Genomic DNA, 18,364 nt, shown 5'->3' on the forward strand with positions numbered 1-18,364 from the left:
TATATGTAATTATTTGTATTTATATAAAATTTTTTCTTTTATTGCAATAGGATAACAATGATGTTGTATACTATATCTGCCAATCCATAACACATCGTACCAATTGCTGTTAAATTAAAAACATCAAAATATCATAACAGAATGCTTGAATGATTAACTCTTTCTGTCCATCTAAGTTTCGATAAAAAAAATTTACTTTCATTTATATTTCTAGAAGATATTTGAAAATTTGAAAGTCATTCCAAAGATCGCTGCAAATACGAATAGCAGGAACTGCAACGCATCCTACGGTATTTTTGATTGGTCAACGAAATACAGTTCATCATGGAGTACGTCGGTACGTACTAACTTGACAAATTTTCGTGCTTTTTATTCATAATTTTCAACTAATAAATACTTTTTGTCATCATTTATTGTATTTGTTTCTAGTTATTTTGAGCATAATTAATATCCGATTCCCGAAAAAATCATACCATGAAATATTACAGGCAGCAGTTGTATACGTTGATTTAATTTTGTGAAAACAATCGTTATTTTGGCTAAAAATTTGTATACATCTGTTTTAAAATTATTTTGATAATCGTACAATATTTGACACATAATTTTTGAAAACAATTTACACTTTTCCCTATTATATTGTAAATATGTATTATTTTAAACATAACCTTATTATTTGTGAAATTTTTGCTTTGTAATTTCACTGGACTATTGAATTTTTATGTATTTTTTTATCTACTAAATTTTTATCCCAATCTTATGAAATAAACAGTACATTTGTTTATGTGAAATTTTATTATATTTAAAATAGCTGTATAAATAGTTACATTTAAAATATATTAAATTTTGTGTATTTTTCAGATGCTGCTAAAAGTGAAAGCAACGACAACTCTTGTAACTCAACCCCTTGTGCTGAATTAGTATCAAAGACAAATGCAAATTCTAATGAAAATTCATCAGTAGAAATAAAGGACTCAACATCAAAACATGAGATTCAAGATATACAAACGGGAGATAGTACTATTGCAACTACCTCGCAAGATCCACCCCGAGAGAATATAGACTTTAAAGTGATTTACAATAAACAAAGGATTAATGTAAATTTTCCACTTGATGGCACAGTGGCAGAATTAAAGGCCCATCTTCAAAATATTATATCTGTGCCACAAGCTATGCAAAAAGTTATGATCAAAGGATTAGCCAAAGATGAACAAACACTGAGAAGTTTGGGAGTTGTGAAAGGTAATTTTTATAATAAAGTGTTCTTTGAACTGATTTTTTAAGGTGTAATCTATTTAAGGTGCCAAAGTCATGGTAGTAGGATCAAAACTAGATGATGTATTAGCCATTTCAATTCCAACAAAGCAAGACCTATCAGATGAAGCTGCTTCTACTGCGAATAAAGAACCTTTATCTCAGCAGAAGATGCACAGGAAAGTATTAGATAAAGGTATTCCAGAAGATGTCATGCCTGGTATATTAGATAGTAAGGTATGGTTTGTTTAAATTAATTGGTATAATATTTGTTAATAAATTATGTAATAGTTTCATTATTGCAATGTACTAATCTGTTTTGAATTAAATGTAGGAACCCCTACCAGAATTTCCATTGGCTGGCATGTTAAATAAATCTGGTGGTAAAGTTAGATTAACATTTAAATTAGAACAAGATCAACTTTGGATTGGTACAAAAGAAAGAACAGACAAAATACCTATGACTTCCATAAAAGGAGTACACAGTGAACCAATACATGATCATCCAGAATATCATATTATGGTTTGTGCTTATAATATAGAACATTATTATTAATATAGAAATTTGCAAATTATAGAAATATTCTTGAAAATTCCAGGCTATACAATTAGGCACAACAGAAGCTTCGAGATATTGGATATATTGGGTTCCTGCACAATACATATCGGCTATAAAAGATGCTATCCTCGGCAAGTGGTGCTACTTCTGACCAGACGATGATGAAAATTTCTGTCTCTTCAAAAGCAAAGCGTAATCAGGTGTAAGCATTGATACAAACACGACTGTACTAGTCACACATTTTTAACAGTAAGTAATAACTTATTTTGCGTTGGATAATAACTGATACGTTCTAATAAAAGTATTTTGTTAAGGAAATTTTTTAGATAACTTTTAATTTTGTTGAAAATGATGACAGTTGTTTTATAAAATTGACGTATATTCAAGCTGACGCATTGATTTTAAAATCGTACTTTCTTATCAAAAGTATGTTTATATAATATTGTGATTCCTGGATTATTGAAATTTTTTAATATTGATTGAAAATAATACTGTAATTGTAATATTAATTTTTCTGAATTATATCGTACATAAGATTTGTAAATATATAATACGTTTCTAACTCTTAAAAGAAAATACATTTACGTTAAAAAATGTATTTTATTATTTTAGAAAAAAGAAATTGTCATTTAAGTGAACAGATTAAAGTATTTTGTCTTTTCTGTTTATTTAAATAGGAACGCTTAAGTCTTTAAAATAAAAGTGAAATTCTTGTAAAATTACATTTATAGGAGGAAGTGAAGAAAGAAGTTATGATGTTGCATTTACAATCTTTTGAAGTTCGTCGAGAAATAATTCAACTTTTTACCACGTTTAACTTACTATTAAATTAAATAATAAATTATAATAGTTTAGATATTCTCAACAAAATCGTTCCAAATTTTAATTCAAGAATTACGATTTATGTTTAATAGAGAAACAATTTTTTATAAATGTTAACAGCTTTTTAACAAATTTTGATTCATTCTAAATGAGAAAGAAATAAAAAGACGAAATAAAAGAGAAAAGGGATACGAATTACGAACTTGATTCAAATTGCAGTAAGCTAAGTTATTATCAAGAAATATAGTCTGCATTTTACGTGAATGAAAAACAAAAAGAATGCAATTTAGTACAGTGATATAATGTTCGATTATGAAACAACGAACTTGTCGAATTGAATACTTTATTGCACGCGTTTCGACATTGGCCTACATGTAAAAAAAAGAAAAAAAATTGTCCGAGAAAGAAAATGTACCGTCTTGAAATTTCACCGTGCATTGGAATTCAAGTGGACTGTATATCTCGACGAGCGTAAGTTAATTATACCGCACGTTAGTATTATAACTATTGTAAATTAGGTTTTATACTGTGTAACGTGTACAACTGAAAACAAAATATCACGGAAAACGACAAATCAAACATTATATCCACCGTAATATCTACATGGGATTCATAACTGCACACTCAAAAAAAATTTATCTCAATGTCCGTTTAAAATAAGACTTGTACATCATGTTGTGTGATTTGATAAAAATAAACGATTTTAAGTCTTCTTTCGTGTGTTGTTTTTTTGTCTCATTAATTTGCAGACTCTATACTGGTACGTGTTAAATAAATTTTTCTTTAATTTAATGAAAAAATGCGTGAAACATAATTATTTAAATTATTCATAATATAAATAAACTTTTCAATTTGCTCAAGTGTAATATAAGTAGTAATAATGTTTCTAAGTACCGAACTTCTTGCCCGCATAACTACAGAACGCCTGTATCTATTCGATACGTGAACAGGAAACTTCTTATTAAGGTTTTAAATTACTCGAGGCTGAGCAATCAAGTTTGCAAAGTTTCTTTTAGTCCAAGGAAGAAGACGTAAGAATCGTTAAGGGAATTTTACAGTAATCAGAAAACGATTGTATCTGTTCCGCAATCGATGTATGTATATAAACCTTCACATTTCGGTGAAATATAAGTAGTTCAAGGCTTAACACAACGTTGGTGTGCGTGTTTGTGTGAAGTTGTGAAGATAATACAACAGGTATATACAGTTATATACTTCGTGGAAATCTATTTCTACGATATCATCGATGCCGTTTGTATTCACGTCATATTGTCGCATTCAGTTTTTAGACTTTGTGTAAATAATGAAGCAGAGTATACGTAGAGGATCATTATTACTGACACGAATATGTTTCTAACCAACATGTAATAATGGTTTTTCGAAAATGATCGAACAATGTTTATTCTACTACTAAAAACTTGCACCTGCAGAAAATGAAGTGTGATCGTTGAATTAAGCAAAGTGCCAAAAGAAAGAAATAATTTTTTAAGAAATGCGGATAAAAATGATGAATTATATTGTATATTTATCGCTGATGACAGGATTAATGTTGTCACTGAATTAAAGTATGAATAATCAGAGTATAAGTGAACAAATATCAGCAACAAAATATGAAAATCAATGATAGGTATGAAAAGACATTTGCATCAATGGTTACTTAAACCAATATTAACAGACAAATAATCCTGAACATTTGCAAGTACTATTAGTAATGGAAGAAAGAGATAAGATTTTAGAAGACATAAAAGAAGCATTTCTAGCTCTAACTGAGAGCTTTCTGGAACAAGGTGCATCATTGGCAGACCTTAAGTCTGTCAATGTAAAAAATAATAGAAAAAATAAGAGAAACCTTGTTTCACATTATATGTGTTCCAAAAAGGTTTTCGTTGCCTTATTTACACCTATATTTTGTAGCATACTTTTTAAATATTTATATATTGATATGATTAAAAGCATTCATGGAACAAGATGCTTAATATCAAATAATTATTTCATATGGGAATTCACAAGGCCATTATCAAATTGTGATTATTGTCGGGATGTTACTTCAGCATTGATCTTGCCAAATTTAACAAGAGAAGAATTTAAACAATACGCCTACTCTTCTAGGCCTATGGTGATAAAGCATGCTGCAAGTCATTGGCCAGCTTCTAAGGTATTTAGCTGGAAATTCTTCAAAGATTTATATGAGAATATTGATGGTGCTTATGATTCAGTAGATGAATGTCAATTCTTACATTTCAAAAGTAATCTCACTAATTTACGTGATGTTTTTGCAATGAGTGAAGAAAGAGCTATGCAACTTAATGGAAAAGATCCTTGGTATGTTGGTTGGAAGAATTGTGATTTTCAGGTTTTAGATATCATGAAACAGTACTACGATCTACCTCATTTTTTGCCAGAAGATGCAGAGGTCCCTTATTCCAATTATGTGTTTTTAGGATATGAAGAAGGTGCTGTTATGCATGTATGTATAATGATAATAGTACACACAATTATTTTTAATTATACTTTCACTAATTGTAGATATTGTTTTCTTTTTTCTAGTTGGATTACATTTCACGTCTCATGTGGCAAGGACAAATTATAGGCAATAAAACATGGACTGTTGCTCCAACTCCAGAATGTGATAATGTTTGTACACGTTTTAATTTTACTGTTTATGCTGGAGACATTGTCCTTTTAGATACAAGAATTTGGTATCATGGCACTTATGTTAGAGATGGAAACTTTAGCTTGACAGTCACCTCAGAGTATGGATAGACTTTTACATGTAACAAGATTGTATTTATACAATTTTGCAAACTACATAGATAGCATTCTATGAAGTTAAGAATTTTTATGTCGTGGAATTGGGAGGTTTAAAATGTCTTGCCTTATTAAATTATTATATTATAGTAATACCTAATGAAATATTTGTAAAGTTTTTATAAGCACAAAAACTTTAATATTATGAGACATGCTGTTAAAGAGCGGCATTAAATTATGTATGTAAGAAATTCTTATCTAATACAATACTTGTAGGTGCCATTTTTAGAGAAAATTATATATTTACTAATACATAGATTACAGTGTATGAGACTAAATTTTGCAATATTTCAGATTGCTTATTTACTCCAGTTGTTATAAGTTATCAAGTTGTATACAATTTTTTGGATATATATGAATTATTATATGTATCGTTTTTGCCATAATTAAAAACTAGTCGAAATAAAAAGGAACGAATTTTTGTGGCACTATGAGCACAAACAAAGTGATTTGTGCATTATTATAACTGATTATTATGTACTTGAAAATTATTTTTATATTCATATATTTGAATTTTTATACATATACATTCATTTAAATACGCGTGATACAAGCCATCACAAAATATCTTACTTCCAATACAGAAGCAATAGATACAGTTAAATATGTTTTACATTAAATTTAATATATAAATTTTACTTGGCGTGGTCAATTATTATTTATTTTATATTGAATTATATATGTATGTACATGTACAAACATTATATTCTTGCTATAGTTTTTAATAAAATATATGAATATAGACAATGCCTTTCAGTATGTGTTCTTTTTTTCCATACTCATATGCAGCAACTTTTATTTTATACATTCATTTAATTGCATAAAACACAACAATAGAATTTTTTTATAGATCATTTATACAGTCTACATAATACGTATAAATATTTGTGTACTTTGAAGCGTAACAGTACAATATATAGTAATATTTGAAATTGTGAATAGCATAGGAAAGATAGAAATATTGTTTCGTTTAATTACACACACACCAAAACGACAATATAGCAAAACCTAAAATGGAATGCATATACCTGTTGCTATGCAGTACAGCATATTATACATATAATACTAATTGGACAACAACAGTGCTGATGTTATATCACCACTTTCAGACTTCAAGGATCCATTTTTACTGGTCCTTTTTCTCTGTGGCTTGTTGAAAGCTTGGTGGACTTTCCTAATATACATACAAATAATAATTTATTATTAACTTTTAAACTATTTATTCTTAATTCTTGGATGTTTTTTAATTATTTAATAAAATTTTTTACTTACATAGTATGCAGGAGGTGGAACATAGGCACATTGTGGTCTGCTTGGATCATAGTATGCACTTTGAGCAGCTTCTGCTGCTTTTGCATCTGTAAAATACATAAGAAATAAAATGCTAATAAAATAAAAATACGAAATTTTTAGTTGCAAATATATTTCCAACTTATAAGAAGGACACACTAATAGGATACATACATTTATATATCTTTGATACTGTAAATTTAAAGTGATCTGGCATTTCTTATTTTGATTAGAAAATACTTAAATTAATCAGATAAATTCTTTATAATTTAGTATTCTTAAGTTAATTTCATTTATCTTACAGTTGCATTGACAATCCTGATTATGACAGTGGTATTATAAAGTAAATCAATTTAATAATTTAGTGCAAATTTTGGAATATTTGCTCCAAACAATTAAGCAAATGTAAAAAATTCCTCAAACAATATTGAAACGGTGGTATTTTGTAGTAGACAACTTTGTTTGAATGAGTCATAGATTACACTCAAAATTTCAATATTTTTAATGCTTTTTTAACGGAAAAAATAAAAAATTAATAATTCGATATACTTTTTTTTATAATTTGCACAAATTAATGAACGAAATAAAATAGACTAAGAACAAGTATTAACACCACGTATTTTTGAACTATCTCTGACAACTATGAGATAATAACTGAGCATAGTGAAAGTCAACCTTACTTCAGGTCAACCATATCTATTATGCAATAATATTGTATAATATTCAAAACTTTCAAGTTTACCAGATGGAATAGAAAATATGGTATCATTATTCAGCTCTTTTCATGGTAAAGATTTGTATGATTTTTATAATAAAGTGATATTTCAAATTGGTGGGTTTAAATAAAAAACAGCAAATTATATTTGACTACATTTTAATGATATAATATGTTTTTGTATTATAATAATTATCACAAAGCAATAATACGATTGAGGCAATGAAAGTATAATACTTTAATATATAACAATTGATAAAAAAAAGTATTTAAAAATAATTCAATACTCATTGTAGTGCGTATGTTACATTATGCGATTTTTGTATTATACGAGTATTATAAAGAATAGTACAATGTATTATCATTATTCATATAAGATATGATATAAACAGGCATGCACAAAACATGTGGTTTCATATATTTTACTAGTAACTTGGTGGATAAGGCTGATAAGGATTTTGTTGTGGATAATAGCCAGGTTGTGCATAGCTGTTACCTTGAGGATACGGGGTATATGATGGAGGATTCTGTGGATAACTATTATAAGCTGATTGTCCATAGTTTGGATACGCACCTGCTTGAGACATTGGTTGGGCATTATAACTTGGATTAGCCCATCCAGGTGCTCCATTTTGTTGTGGTGGTGTCCAGCCAGGTTGTTGGGAACCGCCCCATGCACCTTGTGGTGGTACACTTGCATACCCTTGATAGGGTGCATTTATACCAGGATATGGAGGTGGCATGTCCGTCATATATACACTGTTTGCTGTATAAATATAAATTTATATTCCTTACATGTAAGAAATATTAAAAAATCAAGGTATGACAAATATGAAGAAACTAATAATGAAGTTAATGTAATATTAAACAAATCATAAAAAAAAAATAGGCATTGAACCTGGTGGCATATCTGGAAATACATTAGTTGGTGGTACCCAACCATAATATCCAGTTGGTGCCGCTTGGTAAGCAGGTGGTGGTGCAGCATACCAATTTGACATTGGTGGTTGATATGGTGGTGGGGCATCATTTGCAGGTCCATTACGCTGAGCTATAAACAAGTATAGGTATTTTTATGTGAAAAATAATTATAAATTTAATGATAAAATCTCTTTAAAGTGTTTCCTTGATACAAAAATGATTAAAGTCTGTAAGTACAGCTAGTTACAATGAACTTACCCATTGCTGCTGCTCTTAACATAGCTTGTCCAAACTCTATTGCACCACCACTTTTGAAATGCAATTTAAATTTACATTCTCCAATCCAATTACCATTTGGTTGAGCACGACATTTGCTTTTGATATAATTGGCACTAAGGATTGGCTGTTCAATCTCAACCTGGCCTAGTGTTACAAATGGAAAGCTAAACGATTGCATCTTTTCTGTTGCATCTTTAGCATTAAAGATCATTCTATGTGTAGTTAGATACAATCTGCCACGTTTGGTACCAGCAAACTCTGGTTGATCTTGTCCATGGAATTCCATTGTGACATTGTCACAAAATAGTAATATGCTAAAGAAATAAACATTTTATTTGTTTATATTATGCTGGTTATGTCAGACAGAAAAAATGCAGCATATAATTATCTTATTGGTTGTTATAATTATTTTAAAAACACAAATATTTAATATATTTTATATATGGTAACATTAATCAGAGAAAAGATTATTGATCATAACAGGGAAATTGTATTCGGAAGGCCACGAAGGTAACTACGTTGCAGAAACGTCATAAGTGAGAACATGTGAAACAACGATGACATTCTTACAATTCAGAAATGCATTGTACAACTTACCATTCTCCGGCGTGTATAAGAACACCGCCATTTGCGTGCGCTGTGTTTAACGACATACTTTTTTAACTTGTTTAACTTTTCTTCCGATACTGTTGAAACTTCCAGCAACAATCCTCTTTTATCAGCTGATTCATAAGTGATAAGTATGACGCAGTGCGCACGCGCATTTATCTAGATACAGTGTATTCAACGATATAGTACATGTAATACCATCTAGCATATACTAAAATATTACGTACGAATACGCAATTACGTATTTGATTAACATTTTTAACCATTTATTAAATGCATTTTATTAAACAATTTCAAAATTTAAACATATTAAAATCTATACAAATAATAAGACATTAAAAAATTGATACACTATCGTCATGACAAAAACAATTTTTTCAAACCTTAATTTTCGTTAATTTTACGTTAATTTTCGAAATGCGGTAATTACAAGTAGCATATGAATCTGTTTTTAAATGATGTTATACACAGTAACGCGAAATAAAATTCGACATTTCATTCTGGTATACAGGTAAATATACTCCATATTGAAACCTAATGAAAAACAAAAATGCATGCAATTCATTTTACGAATATTCTCCCTTTCCGTTCAAACTTCGCGGGGGGGAAACAACGAAGTAATGCCCGAATGCGCGCGCAGAAATCAATGCCGCAAATTTTCAAAGCATGCGCGGCCGCCGCGCGACAATTGCATCTACGAACTACGCGTAAGGAAACAAATAAGTCAGTGATCAGGTGCGATTAACCGATCGGCAGAAAGTGCATAGTACGGTGGAATCGATCCAGTTTTCGGGAAAAGAAATCCCTTCCGGAAAAACGGAATTGTGTAAAACGGTCTGAACGACCAGACCGTTCATTTTCTTCGAGCTAAGCAAAAAAAAACGCCTCCGCCACGGCAAACATGGATGAAAATTTGAGCCGGGGCTACGTGCAGTTAGGTAAAGCAAGAGGGATGAACGAGTTCAAGTCCACGCTTTTTTCACCGCCGGTGGACAAAAACGGCTTCGTCTACATCGCTCTGATATTAGGCGGCATAGGATTCCTTCTACCCTATAACAGGTCACGCTGCAATAAAACATTATCTTTCTCCGTGTCAAACATCTCTGTGCCTGAAATATTACGTTCTTTCCCTTGGAAATAGAATTAAACGTGGAATACACGTTTATATTACACATAAGTACTATTCCTATTTCACGTTTTGTAATATTTTCCAGTGATGAATTCGTACGAAAATTTCGTAAAAATCGCCGACGATCTCAGAGGTTGTCATTTCAAATTATTATCGCATTCCTGATGTTCTATTATCGATGAAAAATGTTGCATCAAACAAGAAATTATAAATTATCAAGAAACATATGCTACAATATATGTATATATTCGTTCCTTGCAGTTTCATTATAGCAGTGGATTATTTTCAAGCGAGATATCCCGGAACCACCGTGGTATTCGATATGTCAGTTGTCTACATTGCCATAGCGTTTTTGGCGGTCTTTGTGAATAACATTCTGGTCGAGACAATATCTTTGAATACACGGATAACATTCGGTAAAACAAAAAAGAGAAGAAAAGAATGAAAAATAGTTAGAAATATCGATTCGATAATAAAATACCATTGTTCGACACGTTAACGTAAATTGTAGGATATCTGGTAGCGTTCGTCACTTTAAATTGTGTCGTGGTCTGTGAGATCTGGTGGGAACTATTTAACGTGGCCACTTCGTACACAATCAATCTGGTTGCCGTTGCAGTAGTATCACTTGGATGCACCGGTAAAAAAATATTTTCTATCATTTCAGTACTTGACGATTCATAATTTATATTAAAATTTGTAATTTGGTCGACTAGTTCAACAATCGAGCATTTATGGATACACGTCCATGCTGCCCAGTCGGTACACGCAGGCAGTGATGACTGGGGAAAGTGAGTAATAAATATCGACAAACGATCATTTTTGTCTGAATTATAATGTTAATTAAATATTCATAAAATGTGCATTCTTTTCACTATAGGCATCGCTGGTCTTTTCGTCTCAATCAATCGAATATTAACCAAATCTATGATGGACGACGAACGTGGCAACACATCCATGTTCTTCGTTTTATCGACTGTCTTGATCTTAAAGTGCTTCATACTGCACCAAATGGTCCGCAAGACCGAATTCGTACAGTTCTATATAACGCTATGTCAGAAAAGAAACCGAATCACTTTGGAACCAACAGAGGATGTTGGTCTGGTACGCGACAATCATCATTAAGGGGCTATGTACATCTAGACTTATAAAAATAGCTGCATCGTTATTTGTCAATGTTTTTTAATGAAATTTATAAGATTGTTAAAAATATATTTACACTTGTCATAAGAAAATCACAGAAATAAGTGTACACTTCATTGCGTGGTAGTGGTGTTGGAATAACTCAAAAAATGTGAATTTTGATTTTTTTTGTACAAATAGATTCCATAGGTACAGTATTTTTATCATGCAAAATGGCACATTTTAATTACATTAGTTTTAACTATTAGTCAAATGCAAATTTTAAACTTCTCTTTCTGTAAAATGTACATGATTTGAGTTATACCACTGTCAACGCAAAGCAGCGATTTATGCTCTTCACTAGGTGTATATATTCCCTCAACACAAAATTGTAAATGAAAATTATATTAATTATTGCGTTCGAACAGATGGATCCATTGGATCAAGTCGGAGATCCTTCGAAAGGTCAGTATGGAGTCCTAAAGATACAGACTAGCCCCTTAGGAACCGAATCCGCAAGTGCAAATACAGAGATAAATGGTAAATTGCAAATCGTTCTAATAATTCGTATGACAGTATTCATTTCAGTGGGGTAAAATTGATAATTATTATTTTCAGGGACAAATCAATATTCAGCATTCTCGTTTAGTAATCCCGTATATGAGCCTGGAGCACCATCAGGAAATCCTCCCGGCAGTGCTGGTCCTACGTACAAAGTCGAAGATGTGGTCGTTATGAGGGGCGCATATGGAGCTCAGTCTAGCAAAACATGGCCAGAGATTAAAAGTACTTACACTTTTTACTAAAATTTTTTATTTATTCTTAAAAATTAAAAATTTTCCTTAAAAAACCATCAAAAACATAAGCGCAATTTTTTAAGAGGGTTTCATTGCAAGACTTGAAGTGGCAAAGAGAATATTCCCATACATGGCCAGCATTGGTATAGCATATTTCGTAACGCTTTGCCTGTACCCTGGAATTATGTCAGAAATAATCTCCTGTAAACTTGGCTCGTGGATGCCAGTGCTTTTAATGACAGCATTTAATGCTTCTGATGTATTGGGCAAGGTATAAGTAGTTTTAGTAGTCTTTTTTAAAGTTGTACTTTATTTTTAATTTATTAACTTCTTTTTTATTGTTTAATGTTTCAGGTACTAGCACTGATCCCATATGATTGGAAACGCAATCAATTGTTGTATTTTCCGTGCGCCCGAATTATATTGATCCCTTTATTCTTACTCTGCGCTCTACCAAGAGGTGATCCAATTCTTTCTGGTGAAAGATACGCGTTACTACTTTCTTGCATACTCGGCGTTACAAACGGCATTGTTGGTTCGGTACCAATGATGCAGGCACCTCTTGTAGTTCCTTCGGCACATCGTGAATTGGCAGGTGCCGTCTGTGCTTCTACTTTCATTAGAAAGGCAGCTTTGTAATTTGGCTTATTTAGAAAAAAAAACTAAGATATCAAGCTGCCTTTGTATTAATAATTTTCTTTAATGACTAATTTTATTTATAATATTGTTATATTTGTTGCAGGTAATATTATGACCTTATCATATATCACAGGATTAACTGCTGGCTCCTTATTGGCATACGTGATGGATAGATGCTTCGAGTTACAAGTTCAAGCGAAAGACGTGTGTTACAAAGCAGTAAAACCATCTACAATGTTATCTAACAATACAACGCCAAGCATTTTGGCGAACGTCGTGTCTTCCACTTTACCCACGTTAGAGAATGCCACGCCTAAGGTAAAAACCACCGCCACTGTTTTGTCAACTCTTCTGACATCCACCCTGATGTCTAATACTACTATTAGTACATTATCCACTGGTATTATGGAGGCGTCTACGACCATGTCCCCGAAAATGTTCGTTAACGTAACCACCTCGGTGAACAACGCGATTTTACAACACTAGGATACGTACGTTTGTGTGATGTGTTGAATCTGGTACTTTATAACGAATAAACTTATTGAAATTCTCATCTGTTATACGTAAGAATTGTACTTCTTAATTGTTTGTTAATTATTTATTCGTTTAATCGTTGCAGCTTCTTTATGTAGAATACGAATAAGTTTGGATAATGTTCGTAAACTTAATGTCGATTGATATTTAGTTAGAATCGCAAAGCATCATCAGATTCAACACACACACAACCGTTGCCATTCGCCGAATCTTACGATTCCGTGAATTATAGTGATTATTTCGTTTGAATTCGTGATAAGGTGATCGACGAGCAAAGTATATTTTTAACGAGATAAAAACGGGAGTCAATAAGAAACAGAAACGGAGCAATATCGCGTAAACTTGACTTAAAGGGTTTTCATTAAGTTGAATATTTCAACTCCTGTAGGAATATTTCGTTAAAAATTTGTTCTAGACACTTTTAGATTTCACACTTGTTGTTATTTACGTTCTCTTAAAAGATATTGTGCCTTTCATATACCATTGTCGATAATTTCAATAGTCGATTGCTTGTCGAATTTTATCGTTGAACGCGAGAGACGGATGTTTTCAGATGTATAGTTATACGTATATACGATATCTGTTGTACACGAGGAGGCGACTAAACGATTTTTCTTAATCCTTAAATAATATGACGACAGTACGACATGGCAGAGACAATCCTAAATGCGTTAAAGCAGCAGCGTTTCGTTGTCCGTTCAGACTACCTTTTAACCTCATAAGAAATGAATACTTCCTAGGGTTTCTGCCTAGGTTAAAAACAAAGGAAATACGAAAGAAACGAAAAATGTGACGTTAAAAAAATAATTGCATTCGATACGAGATAGTTCGTATCATTTAAGGATTAAACGTCCACTCCCTCGGTGAACACTTTACATTTTGAATTGAACGTTGTTAGCCTTTAAGTTGGATCCTAGAATTGTCCGGAACGACTATAGATAGATGGCACGAAATTTGAAACAGTGAACAGAGTCCTTCCTGGTAGGTCTGCACATTGCACTTGTTAGAGATCGATGGTTAAGATGTATTAAATTTAAACGCGATCCAGTTATCGTGCAAGTATATTCTGTAAGAAATTGTTACTTCATGTCCTGCGTGAATAGTTAATATTTGTAAATGTAAGATAAGCACTTACAAAACGTACTTCCGTTAAAACGAGAACAAAAAAGGAGGAATAAGACGAAAGCAAGTTTATGATATTTCTTTCAAGCGCGTAGTTTTTATCTACAAAAACATATCCACATTGTTACGTGGAACAGATCTATAATGAAATCTTCGATCTTTATAGCGTCGAGCATTTACAAACCCAGGATAGATGCGTGTAATCCTCTGAGATTCTTCTATACATCTCACGAGATATAGAAGATTGTAAACGTATAATTAACCAAAAAAAAGGGTAGATTCTTTACTACACATTTCTCTCTCTCTCTTCTCTCTCTCTCTTTCTTTGTCTCTCTCTCTCTCTCTCTCTCTCTCTCTCTCTCTCTCTCTCTCTCTCTCTCTCTTTTTTTTTTTTTAGTTACGCTCGTCGCTGACAGGTTTTTTTTCTTTTTTTTGGCGGGAAAGTTAGGTGAGCTTGTTTTTCGTGGGAAAGTTATTATCACCCAGGATAGATGCGTGTAATCCTCTGAGATTCTTCTATACATCTCACGAGACATAGAAGATTGTAAACGTATAATTAACCAAAAAAAAGGGTAGATTCTTTACTACACATTTCTCTCTCTCTCTCTCTCTCTCTCTTTCTTTGTCTCTCTCTCTCTCTCTCTCTCTCTGTCTCTATTGTTTAATTTTTTAAATTAAATCACATAAAATGAAGCTCATCCAAGCTCGTGAATTAAAATGGACTTAATCGACGAATTAAGCTCGGAAGCATTTTTACGAACGATATACTCCAATGATGGATTACTTCGCGATAGAGAAGAAAAAAAAAATGATTACGTCTTAATGGATAAATGTATATGCATAATATTCACCAAATGTACCACCCATCCAAACAGCTTAACAGATGTATTTCGTATATTCAAAGTAATACCTACTAGAGAATCATTTAGACGAAGCGCGCGCGCGCGCACACACACACACACGCGCGTGTGCGCGTACACATGTAAACACGCAAAAAAAAAAACATTCAGACAAAAAACACGAAGAATTGCCATATAGATTTTTTGCCTATACATAATACATATACATACGTACACGCGCAACTTCCAGATATCGTAAAAATTAATCATATCAATTCTCGATCGTATCATCGATTGTATCACAGTTTCCCTTGTACGGTGATTTGTTTTATACAATACTTCTAGGATGCACAAAATGTCGATACCTTTATAAGAAAAAAAAAAGAAAAAAAAATGCGAAAACAAGCGGTTATTAAGAGATGGAGGGAAAATAGATAAATCTTCACTAGAGATCTATCTTACTTTTCACATATCGTCGTTGTATGAGGGAAGGGGGAAGTTTCGTGATTTTCGGGTGGGGTGGGGGTAAGGTTAAGAAATTCCACAGAAGAATTTAGGAAAAGGGAGAAAAAAAGATAATGATATTTGTACAAAAATTCCTGCGAGCGGAGTATTATTTTTTAAACGGATCTTTTCGCGACACGTTCCTTTCTCGAGATATTTTTTTACGAGATATTCAATTATCGATCAAATTCTACGATCATAGGTGAAAAAAAAATGAAGAAAGAAACAGATATTTTAGTGGTTTGTTGCGCGATAGCGGTATATTTTTTTTATTAATTTTCGAATTACGTATCGTATACTTGAATAAGTTTCCGTGATATGTCGAACAAGAGGAAAGATCGATAAATTCGATGGATCGAGCCATAATTAGAAGACGTTTATACGAGGACAACCTAAAAGTGTCGTAATAGAATTATGAGATGAATGAGGGTTATATATGGTTATGAGTGTACAGTATTAAAGAATGCTTCTTAAAACGATTGTGTGTAGAAACGTACGAAGAGTTACTTTTTGTTTTGTATCATATTTTTCATTGATAATGTCCTAACTCCCTACAACTATTGTGTCAGACGCGACATGGAGTAATTCTCTGAACGAGACTTATGACGCGTACTTATTGTAAGAGTACTGTTAATCATACAGAGAGAAAGGTGAGTGTGATCGATTTTTACATTAGTCTTTTGTGTATCAGAGATTACTCCACATCGTAAGTTAGTCGATTACACTCTTAACCACTATCGTTAGTCGATACTGCCTTCTACGAACAGTTTTGCTTTACATCCAGTAAATGATCAGTTTTTCTTTTTCTTTTTCTTTTTATAATAAAGAAAAAAAGAAGGGAAATGTTAATGTACTGAATTCTATATAACAAGTATTACATCGAATACTGTTAACTTGTTAACAAATTTAAGGAATAGAAATCTTTTTCTGTCGATTAATAAACTAAGACATGCCTCATTAGGGACGTTTCAAGAATGTGATCACTTTTCGCAAGTTGAAAAATAATTAATGGACGAAGTGATTACATTCTCAAAATGCCACCAGTTTCGTTTTTTCGTTTCCCCTCGTAATCCTTACACCTGTTGTTTCTTTTTACATGGAATGAAATAGCAGACATCATTCTATCACAGATTAAATAAATTGAATATTCTAATTTAAGTGTATGTATAACTCTCGAGCAGTCATTTGAGATATTTGGCGGCCCAGTCGGTTCTACCATGAAGACTTCCGCTGCCCTTCGCGTTCACCACAGTTCCATATGTATTTGCTTGGAGCGCTCCTTTGTTCGCCGTTTCTGTTCAATCATTAACAATAAATATCGAAATAATTCAAGAATGCCTCTAAACGTCGGATTCTAAGTACTACTCACTGATACTCTGCATACCGTAAACGCTCGGATAAGGCAACCTTAGTGTTTGATCAGCGATGTAACGATTACGTGGAAGGTAATACTGCTTCGTCTGTGTCTCGATCGAATTCCTAGGCACCCAGAAGGAGTCTGTGAATTCCTCGTACTTCTCCATCGGTTGAGCAACCAGGTTTCGCATTAATCTGGGTCTGTTTGGGTCTGGGTCACCGTTTCTTCAGGAGAACCGAACAGAGAGACAGAGAGAGAGAGAAAAACGAGATATTAAAAATCATCAGAAAACACCACGATGAAAAATTGAGTCTGAAAAACTTTCAATTTTTTTCTTCTTTTTTATTGAACACTTTGGATTTACAAGTAAAAGACGAGATATGGTACAATATAAAAAGAGAAAAAGAAATAAGGGAAACCTGGAATCTTGGCATATCAATTATTGAAATTCAGTCAGGTAAAAATTCGATAGGCAGATTGTCTCAAAATAAATATTCTATCAGATCCGGGCACGTGATATGTTCGCGAAGCTCGTTCTCCCAGATCAGACAACACAGCAACGTGCATCCCAGTATTAGCAGCGAGCAAAGGGTCAGGATACGCTTTAGAAGTATCGGGAACGTTCGATACCTGGACGATAAGCTTGCACTCTGGCCAGCTACGTAACGTGCCACGCTGAAGTAGTGTTGTTTCGCTGAAACCTTACGACCATTCTTCTGGTTCTGCTGAGGCTGGCTCCAATTAATAGTAGCTGGCTCATTCCACGCTGGTAATACCCAGTTCCCGTTGCTTTGCCTTGGATTCTCTGACAAATAATTCGCGTTCCAATTGGCACGGTTCTCTTTGTACACTCGTTCTGGAGCTAGCTTTGCGTTCTCGGGAACTATCTTGCTTCTGACGTGGAGAATCAAGGATTAAAGAGAGATTACATCAAATAGCAGGCAACAGGTTGGACGGGGTTTATCCATCCACTTAATAAACGTGGCTTTTACGAAATTCTCGCAACGCACCCCAACAGCTCGGCAAAATCATCCTCGTCTAGTTTTTGATGATTGCTATCGCGCATG

General features: G+C 32.7%; 5 protein-coding genes across 7 annotated transcripts in view; 3 read left to right on the forward strand and 2 right to left on the reverse strand.

Annotated features, from left to right (window-relative positions):
• Positions 1–269: 269 nt before the first annotated feature.
• On the forward strand, positions 270–2,029 carry LOC108577142 (ubiquitin domain-containing protein UBFD1-like). Its single transcript, XM_017940248.1, has 5 exons — positions 270–337; positions 859–1,239; positions 1,298–1,488; positions 1,586–1,774; positions 1,851–2,029. The coding sequence occupies exons 1-5, from the start codon at positions 325–327 to the stop codon at positions 1,959–1,961; spliced, it is 885 nt and encodes a 294-aa protein (XP_017795737.1). The 5' UTR covers positions 270–324; the 3' UTR covers positions 1,962–2,029.
• A 2,005-nt stretch (positions 2,030–4,034) lies between these two features.
• LOC108577148 lies at positions 4,035–5,469 on the forward strand. The gene is made up of 2 exons (XM_017940255.1): positions 4,035–5,099; positions 5,180–5,469. Exons 1-2 carry the CDS (start codon positions 4,344–4,346, stop codon positions 5,393–5,395), a joined length of 972 nt encoding a protein of 323 aa, XP_017795744.1. The 5' UTR covers positions 4,035–4,343; the 3' UTR covers positions 5,396–5,469.
• A 1,082-nt stretch (positions 5,470–6,551) lies between these two features.
• Positions 6,552–9,380, reverse strand: LOC108577135 (WW domain-binding protein 2). 3 transcript variants are annotated; one of them, XM_017940241.1, is made up of 6 exons: positions 9,243–9,380; positions 8,625–8,959; positions 8,344–8,496; positions 8,020–8,211; positions 6,713–6,798; positions 6,552–6,614 (listed from the first exon to the last, which is right to left on the reverse strand). In XM_017940241.1, the coding sequence occupies exons 1-6, from the start codon at positions 9,296–9,298 to the stop codon at positions 6,567–6,569; spliced, it is 870 nt and encodes a 289-aa protein (XP_017795730.1). In that variant the 5' UTR covers positions 9,299–9,380; the 3' UTR covers positions 6,552–6,566. The 3 variants fall into 3 exon arrangements, with proteins under 3 accessions (XP_017795730.1, XP_017795728.1, XP_017795729.1); XM_017940239.1 differs by lacking the exons at positions 6,552–6,614; positions 6,713–6,798 and having other exon boundaries at positions 7,859–8,211; XM_017940240.1 differs by lacking the exons at positions 6,552–6,614; positions 6,713–6,798 and having other exon boundaries at positions 7,859–8,211; positions 8,344–8,491; positions 8,614–8,959.
• A 736-nt stretch (positions 9,381–10,116) lies between these two features.
• LOC108577141 (equilibrative nucleoside transporter 4) lies at positions 10,117–13,427 on the forward strand. The gene is made up of 10 exons (XM_017940247.1): positions 10,117–10,313; positions 10,645–10,799; positions 10,895–11,023; positions 11,100–11,174; positions 11,264–11,487; positions 11,934–12,045; positions 12,124–12,291; positions 12,386–12,573; positions 12,657–12,897; positions 13,045–13,427. Exons 1-10 carry the CDS (start codon positions 10,156–10,158, stop codon positions 13,425–13,427), a joined length of 1,833 nt encoding a protein of 610 aa, XP_017795736.1. The 5' UTR covers positions 10,117–10,155.
• Positions 13,428–17,085: 3,658 nt separating this feature from the next.
• LOC108577145 (serine/threonine-protein kinase ICK) overlaps positions 17,086–18,364 on the reverse strand; it is a 7,699-nt gene continuing 6,420 nt past the window's right edge. Inside the window, 4 exon segments of the mRNA XM_017940252.1 lie at positions 17,086–17,234; positions 17,310–17,521; positions 17,928–18,191; positions 18,308–18,364. Coding sequence (XP_017795741.1) covers positions 17,122–17,234; positions 17,310–17,521; positions 17,928–18,191; positions 18,308–18,364 — 646 coding nt within the window. The 3' untranslated portion in view covers positions 17,086–17,121.

The sequence above is a fragment of the Habropoda laboriosa genome, unplaced genomic scaffold (assembly GCF_001263275.1).
Source record: "Habropoda laboriosa isolate 0110345459 unplaced genomic scaffold, ASM126327v1 scaffold598, whole genome shotgun sequence".
NCBI lineage: Eukaryota > Metazoa > Arthropoda > Insecta > Hymenoptera > Apidae > Habropoda > Habropoda laboriosa.

Bases quoted from the DNA above. Each gene is read 5' to 3' on its own strand.
- LOC108577141 (XM_017940247.1), top strand. From the start codon at position 10,156: ATGGATGAAAATTTGAGCCGGGGCTACGTGCAGTTAGGTAAAGCAAGA. The intron at 11,488-11,933 runs GTACGCGACAAT...GCGTTCGAACAG, and splicing joins CAACAGAGGATGTTGGTCTG to ATGGATCCATTGGATCAAGT. The intron at 12,898-13,044 runs GTGCCGTCTGTG...TATTTGTTGCAG, and splicing joins GGCACATCGTGAATTGGCAG to GTAATATTATGACCTTATCA.
- LOC108577135 (XM_017940240.1), bottom strand. From the start codon at position 9,298: ATGTCGTTAAACACAGCGCACGCAAATGGCGGTGTTCTTATACACGCC. The intron at 8,960-9,242 runs GTAAGTTGTACA...TTATTTCTTTAG, and splicing joins CTTATACACGCCGGAGAATG to CATATTACTATTTTGTGACA. The intron at 8,492-8,613 runs GTAACTAGCTGT...TTTATAGCTCAG, and splicing joins CAGCAATGGGTAAGTTCATT to CGTAATGGACCTGCAAATGA.
- LOC108577142 (XM_017940248.1), top strand. The intron at 1,240-1,297 runs GTAATTTTTATA...AATCTATTTAAG, and splicing joins AAGTTTGGGAGTTGTGAAAG to GTGCCAAAGTCATGGTAGTA. The intron at 1,775-1,850 runs GTTTGTGCTTAT...TGAAAATTCCAG, and splicing joins ATCCAGAATATCATATTATG to GCTATACAATTAGGCACAAC.
- LOC108577148 (XM_017940255.1), top strand. From the start codon at position 4,344: ATGGAAGAAAGAGATAAGATTTTAGAAGACATAAAAGAAGCATTTCTA. The intron at 5,100-5,179 runs GTATGTATAATG...TCTTTTTTCTAG, and splicing joins AAGAAGGTGCTGTTATGCAT to TTGGATTACATTTCACGTCT.